Source organism: Melampsora larici-populina (genome assembly GCF_000204055.1).
Source record: "Melampsora larici-populina 98AG31 unplaced genomic scaffold MELLAscaffold_173, whole genome shotgun sequence".
Lineage (NCBI taxonomy): Eukaryota > Fungi > Basidiomycota > Pucciniomycetes > Pucciniales > Melampsoraceae > Melampsora > Melampsora laricis-populina.
In genome coordinates, this window is record NW_006768936.1 from 1,620 (window position 1) to 9,027 (window position 7,408).

At 44.9% G+C, this 7,408-nt stretch overlaps 2 protein-coding genes across 2 annotated transcripts; both read right to left on the minus strand.

Annotated features, from left to right (window-relative positions):
* Nucleotides 1–523: 523 nt before the first annotated feature.
* On the minus strand, nucleotides 524–1,797 carry MELLADRAFT_70086 (uncharacterized protein; the record flags this gene model as incomplete). The annotated part of the gene is made up of 4 exons (XM_007419384.1): nucleotides 524–717; nucleotides 788–883; nucleotides 948–1,625; nucleotides 1,725–1,797. 4 exons carry the CDS (start codon nucleotides 1,795–1,797, stop codon nucleotides 524–526), a joined length of 1,041 nt encoding a protein of 346 aa, XP_007419446.1.
* A 1,169-nt stretch (nucleotides 1,798–2,966) lies between these two features.
* Nucleotides 2,967–6,994, minus strand: MELLADRAFT_86098 (uncharacterized protein; the record flags this gene model as incomplete). The annotated part of the gene is made up of 5 exons (XM_007419383.1): nucleotides 2,967–3,386; nucleotides 3,495–4,447; nucleotides 4,489–5,887; nucleotides 5,951–6,468; nucleotides 6,535–6,994. The coding sequence occupies 5 exons, from the start codon at nucleotides 6,992–6,994 to the stop codon at nucleotides 2,967–2,969; spliced, it is 3,750 nt and encodes a 1,249-aa protein (XP_007419445.1).
* Between the last annotated feature and the right edge of the window lie 414 nt (nucleotides 6,995–7,408).

Sequence of the window (7,408 nt, forward strand, 5' to 3'; positions counted from 1 at the left end):
CCGATTTAAGCGCGTGACCTTCAGCTAAGCAGGTTAGCCGAACTTTTGTAACTTGCACGTCTGCTCACTCAAACCCGCTGGCGCAGGTAGTTGAGTCGTGAGCTGCTCAGGACCAATCTTGTGCCCTTTGATGGTCGTTCTTACCGCACTCACTAGGAACGCGCCTTAGGGGCTTGAATCAAAAATTCAAGATATTCAAGAACTGACAAAGAATTCGAGTGGGGTGAGATCACATGGCTCATTCACTTCAAAAGAATGGGCCTGAGAAATAATAAACATGTATCATGATAACGTGACGTGTATGAAGATAAAAGCTATATACAGTTGAGAGGAAGATAGAAAATAACAAAGCTACTGATAACGTAATGTAATAATAATAGTAATTGTAGAGTGGGAATTCGGTCAAGACTTTCATGGATGTCAGAAGTATCCGTTTATCATAATCGTTTATGTATGAAGTTAAGAGATGTGAAATGAAAGAATTTAAAACACTAGAATCCCGAAGCTTCCGAGGTACCCAAATTTAGTCTCTATCTGGGTGATTTTCAGTTGTTGACGATTGTGTGGTCGGTTGACATGAAGCCCAAAATACCGGGGCATTGTTTTGATCTAGAAACCAACCATGGTGATACCTGGAGGAGGACGGAGCGGGAAAGATATCCGCCATATAAAGACGAACTTGAGAGCTCATCTTGTAGCGCTTGGAAGGTTGTACTGCTAGGAGACGATGATCAGAAAGATGCACTTCTGAGCAGCAAAAGAAATTGAAGTTTCAAGTTATACGTACGGTGTTCATCACCATCGAATAAGACGGAGAAGCGACGTTTCTTGAAGTCGACCAAAGGTAGGGAGATGTTCAACTCATTATGCTGGTAAAGTTGTACTAAAAGAAAACCCGGATTAGAACAGAGAGTCTGAAAGCCAAACGGAGAGAAGAAATATATTACCTTGTGACCCGTCACGCATAGAATGCAATATTGACTGTTTTGTAGGTGCCGCATAGGATGATGGCGACGATGGGCCGGGAGAGTCGTGTGGGAAGGAATAAGCGTAAGGTCGAGGGGATCGGGCCGCAAGCTGCGGAACAGAATCTTTGGGTGAAGCGTGAGTCAAAAGCCGTGACTGTCTTGAGAAGCTGGGTGTAGGGGAAAGACGATGGAGATCTCGGAGTTGCTGAATTGGGTTTTCTTTGGCCAAATCGGTACGTGGTGGTGAAAACATGGAACTTTGAGAGCTTTCAATGTTTGGAATGCTGGTGAAACTAGTTATGGGAGGTGAATGGGAGGCGGGCGGGGAACTGGAAGTGTGTACAATTGGGGCTATAGTGTGATGTCTAGCGGCTTTTAGAACGTCAGGAGTCAGGAGCGGGCCGGTGTCGATGCTCATAAGGCTAGAGCGAGTTGGGCTATGAGAGTTGGAGGCAACTGTGAAAAAGTTGGTGAGGTGTTCAGGAGTCATCGGCAAAGCGGTGTCAATGCTGATGGGCCTGGATCGAGTCGAGCTGTGAGGGGAAACCGGAGCCGACATAGGAGCGTCGGAGGAAATCACTGAGGCCGGTGGAGTTCCAACCGGAAAAGATTGATCCGGGGTGTGGCGAATGGCGCGAAATCGTCGAGCTGCCACGGCTGTGAACAATAGACAGTCCAAGAGGAAGAAGGTCAAAACGATAAGTGAAAGTCGAGTGAAATTAAAAATTGAACAGAGGGAAGATGAAGACGACTCACCAAGCCAAGTTCTGGCCTTCGTAGCGCATTTTTTGAGATAAGAAACACTTCTACGGAAACGAACAACCTTCATGATGTTAATAGTATGAAACTGTGGCAGAAAAGGTGGGTGAACGAGAGAATTATGAAAAAGTGAGGTAACCAAGATATCAAATGTGTTGGTTTGGATGGAAGGAAAGAACAGAAGACGTCAGTATAAATACGATATGCCTGGGTTGCCGTGATGACAAAATCTCATAGGACTCGCCTGAATCGCGTGAATGAATGTAAGACACTGAATGGATCATGATGAAGGGGTATGTCAACGTACCGATTGATGGACCCTTCCGCATCTTGATGATGAAAGGAAACCCCAAGTACAAGGGTGGACATGCATGCAAGAGACGTATGACGCATGTCCAAAGATAACACAAAAGGAATCGCAGTGACGGTTTACGATCTGAAATATTCTGTGGACAGCCCAGTTGAGAATTAGCGTGTCTCGGAGATTGAGATGAAGAGGAAGAATTTGAGAAAAACTGACCCAAGATGAGAACAAAGAAAAGTTTCGACAAAGTGAGTGGAGGTGTAATGGGGTTATTTGGTTGCTCTAATGAGGTCTTCTAGGGTCTTCGCCTTTGACTTGAGGGTGACAATGATTTGATTGGGGCTGGTAATTTTATGGCTTTTGTTTTTTGAAGTTTGAGATGAAAAGATGTTAAGTCAGGTTACTTATGTAATACCAGACAAAAACTGGAAACGTGACTTTGGTCTGGTGACAACACCTAACCTGCCGGAATCACAACGTAGCAGAGAAGAGTAAGGGAGATGATAACTTACGATCAACAAGTCTATCATGTATTATATGTATACGTTTGTTACCTTGAGAGCACATGTAAAGAAATAGCTTTGAGAAGGTCATCAGGTGTGATGAAGACTAAGTGAAGAGGCAAAGCTTTGACGTGCATCCGTCAACGGAGCAAGCCAAATTTATTGCATTGTTAGGCTTGGCTCGAGAATGTTGGCGGAAAGCCCTTTGACAGTCAAATGAACACTCGCTAATTGTATCCAAATGAATTTGATACAGCATCTATTCCAAACGGGTACAAACATACTGATGATAATGAGAAAAAAACACCTTCATCACACATAGAAAATACACAAAAGCTAGGTTATTAATGACAAAAAAGACACCTTCATCATACGAAGAAAATACACGATAGGTAGGTTATCAAGTTTCATTGATACCAAGAAGTTCCTTTATCAACTGCATTCTGGTAGCTGAAGCCATCTAAGATGGGCAATTAAGGGCGTTAAATCACAATGGTGTGAGGAGAGTCCAAGGCTCAAGAGGCCAGCTCTTGAGACGTGTTGATTCATAAATTGCTGGTCAAGTAACGCTTTTGGAAATCCCTTCGGTGGTCGTCCACGGAAATCTGCTTCCTCTGCGGCAGCATAAGGCCGCGATCGAGTGTTTTTGTGAGCGGAAGTGATAGCCTGATCACCTGCTGTTCTTTGATGTACCAGTGCATCCAACTCATGAAAGTAATTCGACAAGATCTTGATGCCTCCAAAAGCTTTGGCTTTCGGAATGAGTGACCTGTGGAGTCCCACTTCATCTTCAGAATGGATTGATCTCTCGGAAATGATTGCTTGGAGGCCGCGGTGTTGCGTGAAGAATGTCTGGAAAGTATTTTGGCGAAAGCTTACAAACCTAGAGAAAGCATGGCGTCTCAACTATGATCAGCTTACTAGAGAAAGGAGGGGATTAATATAATTGAAAGGACTGACCCGCTTTTGTGATTCTCTTCGGCGAGTTTTCTCCTTTGCAGCCTCTTGCTGTTGCGCTTGGTTTGCATTATCCTGACCGGCCGCCTGATTGCATTGGGACACATATTCGCGAGCCTTGGTACTGAACCACCTGTCGAGAACTTGTCTAAGATTTTTGGCCGTGACGTGATTGGTATCGATGTCATAATCATCGGCATCACCCCTCTTGTAACACTTCTCCCACTCTTGGAGAATAATGGAGGAGACAGCTTCATTCCATCTCGACTTGATAGTATCAGTCCAATCATAAGTGAATCGGGTGAATCCAGAAAGGGCCAATGCACCTTCACAAGTAGAGGCAACAGTTGTTGAATAATGAACCCCTGAATTCCTGAGCGCCACTAGGGAAGTAAATTTGACAGGCGGGATTGTAGAGAGAGCGTCCTCGGCAGCGTGATCTCCAACTTTAGTAAGCTGAGCAGGGTGAGCCTGTGGATGTTTTCGGCGGTAACGAGCTTGAGCTTGTGCCACGCTCTTATCGATGATGCGTCGACGCTCGATTTTCCGTTTGTCCCAAGTGGAATACTCATCGTCGGATGGTGGCGGTGGGAGTAATCGATGTCCTTTTCGGCCTTTGCCTTTTCGAACAATCCCTAGGAGGATGTTGTGGTAATGCTGGATTGCGATAGTGAGCCGCTCATATGGAGAGCACTCTACAGGAGGCTTGGCAAGCTTCTCATAACGAGTGCCATCATGTCTTGCCATTGTATCTCGAGCCCGGCGTGCAGCTCCTCGATTTTGATACGTGCGATCCTCAACTAGATCAAAAACTTCAGGAGAGTCGGATTCTTCCGTGTCTGCATCTAGTTCCTGTACCTCGTCCTCAGCTTGTCCTTCATTGTTGATCGCGTGTTGATCTTCTGTCTCTTCGGATGGGCGTGGAGGAGCGGCTGAGATACAAGATTGCTTAGCTTCTGTCAACATGGGAACAAGTCTAAGAGGATAAGAAGCTTACCTGTATGTTGTTCCATCCTTTGGGATTGGATGGTTTGACGTGGGCTAGGTTGTTGATTTGGCTGAGGTTCGGCCGAATCAATAGACATCCTAGACGATGTCGACGTTGTGGGATGGGGGTGTGGTTGTGGGAATGCAATGCGCTCGGGTTGTGATGGTCCATCATTAGGGCGTAGATCAAAAGATTGAGGTGGTACCGACCTCACCGATGGAAAAGATAAAGACGGTCCATGACCAGGAGGATGTCCAATGGTCGGATTGACAATCCGCATGTGATGTAATTGTTCTTGTTGGATACATTGATTGGCATTTCGATTTTGAGTCGATTGTTCTTGTTGCATTCTTTGATTATCATCCTGATTTTGAGTCAATTGTGCTTGTTGATTTCTTCGATTGTCATTTTGATTTTGATTCAATTGTTCTTGTTGAATTCTTTGATGGTAATTTTGATTTTGAGTCAATTGTGCTTGTGGCATTCTTTGATCGTCATTTTGATTTTGAGTCAATTGTTGTTGTTGAATTCTTCGATCGTCATTTTGATTCTGAGTGAATTGTTCTTGTTGCATATGTTGATGGTCATTTGGATTTTGAGTCTGGAAACGAGAGTCCCAGGGTTGATTGTTTAGATTGCGGGCTATAGACGACTGAGGCATGCGAGAAAGTGTGGTCAAGCTTGTGGGCTGGGCCTGTTGTTGTTGAAGGACGATGTGCTTGAGTTGTGATGGTCCATCATTAGGGCGTAGATTGATTGGCTGAGGTTCGGCCGAATCAATAGACATCCTAGACGATGTCGACGTTGTGGGATGGGGGTGTGGTTGTGGGAATGCAATGCACTCGGGTTGTGATGGTCCATCATTAGGGCGTAGATCAAAAGATTGAGGTGGTACCGACCTCACCGATGGAAAAGATAAAGACGGTCCATGACCAGGAGGATGTCCAATGGTCGGATTGACAATCCGCATGTGATGTAATTGTTCTTGTTGGATACATTGATTGGCATTTCGATTTTGAGTCAATTGTTCTTGTTGCATTCTTTGATTGTCATCCTGATTTTGAGTCAATTGTGCTTGTTGATTTCTTCGATTGTCATTTTGATTTTGATTCAATTGTTCTTGTTGAATTCTTTGATGGTAATTTTGATTTTGAGTCAATTGTGCTTGTGGCATTCTTTGATCGTCATTTTGATTTTGAGTCAATTGTTGTTGTTGAATTCTTCGATCGTCATTTTGATTCTGAGTGAATTGTTCTTGTTGCATATGTTGATGGTCATTTGAATTTTGAGTCTGGAAACGAGAGTCCCAGGGTTGATTGTTTAGATTGCGGGCTATAGACGACTGAGGCATGCGAGAAAGTGTGGTCAAGCTTGTGGGCTGGGCCTGTTGTTGTTGAAGGACGATGTGCTTGAGTTGTGATGGTCCATCATTAGGGCGTAGATTGAAAGCTTGAGGTGGTGCCAAACTCACTGATGGAGAAGTTAAAGACGGTTCACGGCTAGTAGCATGTCCAATGGTTGGATTGACAATGCTGCTGTGGTGTGATTGTGCTTGTTGCATACGTTGATTGTCATTTCGATTTTGAATCTGGAAACGAGAATCCCAGGATTGATTGTTAACATTGCCGGTGTTAGAGGACTGAGGTGTACGAGAAAGTGTGGTCAAGGGTGCTGGCTGGGTCTGTTGTTGTTGGAAGACGATGTGCTCGGGTTGTGATGTTCCATCATTAGGGCGTAGATTGAAAGCTTGAGGTGGTGCCAAACTCACCGATGGAGAAGTTAAAGATCTGTAGGTTTCATTGGGTAACTGTAAATTGTAATTTGGCGAGTTGTAAGTTGAGTGATCACGCTCGTAGGATGGACCAAGAATGTGAGCTCGGGAGTTGGGATCATGAGCGGCACCGTAAGAAGTTTTAGGCTGTTCGTGGGGTGGAGCCTGAGGAGAAGGTTCATTACCTCTTTGAGAATGCACGCGTGAAGAATTTCTGGCTGTGAATTGAGATTCCACAATATCAGTACAGTTATAAGGGATGCCATAGTAATTAGGAAACTTACATGTAGGAGTTCTAGAAGGCAGCAGTAGTGGTGGGTGTTGATAAGTAGCCCTAGCTTCAGGTGAAGAATTCAGTTGATGATTGTTTTCAGGATGAAAAGACATCCTGGAGGATTGACGGCTTTGGGAAGGACTGTGATCTTGATATTGCTGGAATTCAGAACAGACGGACATTTTAGTGGATCGACCGCTTTGAGAAGCACGTCGATCTTCATATTGCTGGGATTCACGGGAACACATGGACATTCGGGTGGATTGACCGGATCGAGAAGCACTTCGACTTGGGTCTTGCTGAGGATCACGGGAGCAGATGGACATTCGGATGGATCGACCGCTTTGAGAAGCACTCGGATCTTGATAATGCTGAAAATCACCGGAGCGGGAAGACACCCTGGATGATTGACGGCTTTGAGAAGCACTCTGGTCTGGATTTTGCTGATGGTATTGGGAATAGAATGGCATGGGTGAGGTCGAACGGGAATCATGTGGCGTATTGAGTGATGATAACGGTAGTTGGGTTTGCTGAAGCAAACCCCGATCACTTTGGGAAGGAGGGCGCGGATTGAATGACTGGGGAGCTGTGGGAGTCTCGGCAGGCAAAGTAAAAAAAGGTCCGTGATCCTGTCCGAATTCAAATTGAAACCCATCCGGTATACTCGGTTGTAAGCAAGCTGACTGATAGCTTGCATGGGGTGGAATAAATATTTCAGATGGGTCTTGCACATTGTTCGTTGCTGATACTTTGTGAGATGGTAGTACAGATCTTGTTGAACTATTCAGAGTATTGGCATGAGCTGATTTGAAAGCCACATCCTGTGGCAATGACCTGGGTTGATTCCAACTCGTAGGGATCTGAGAATACCGTGTAGCTTACAT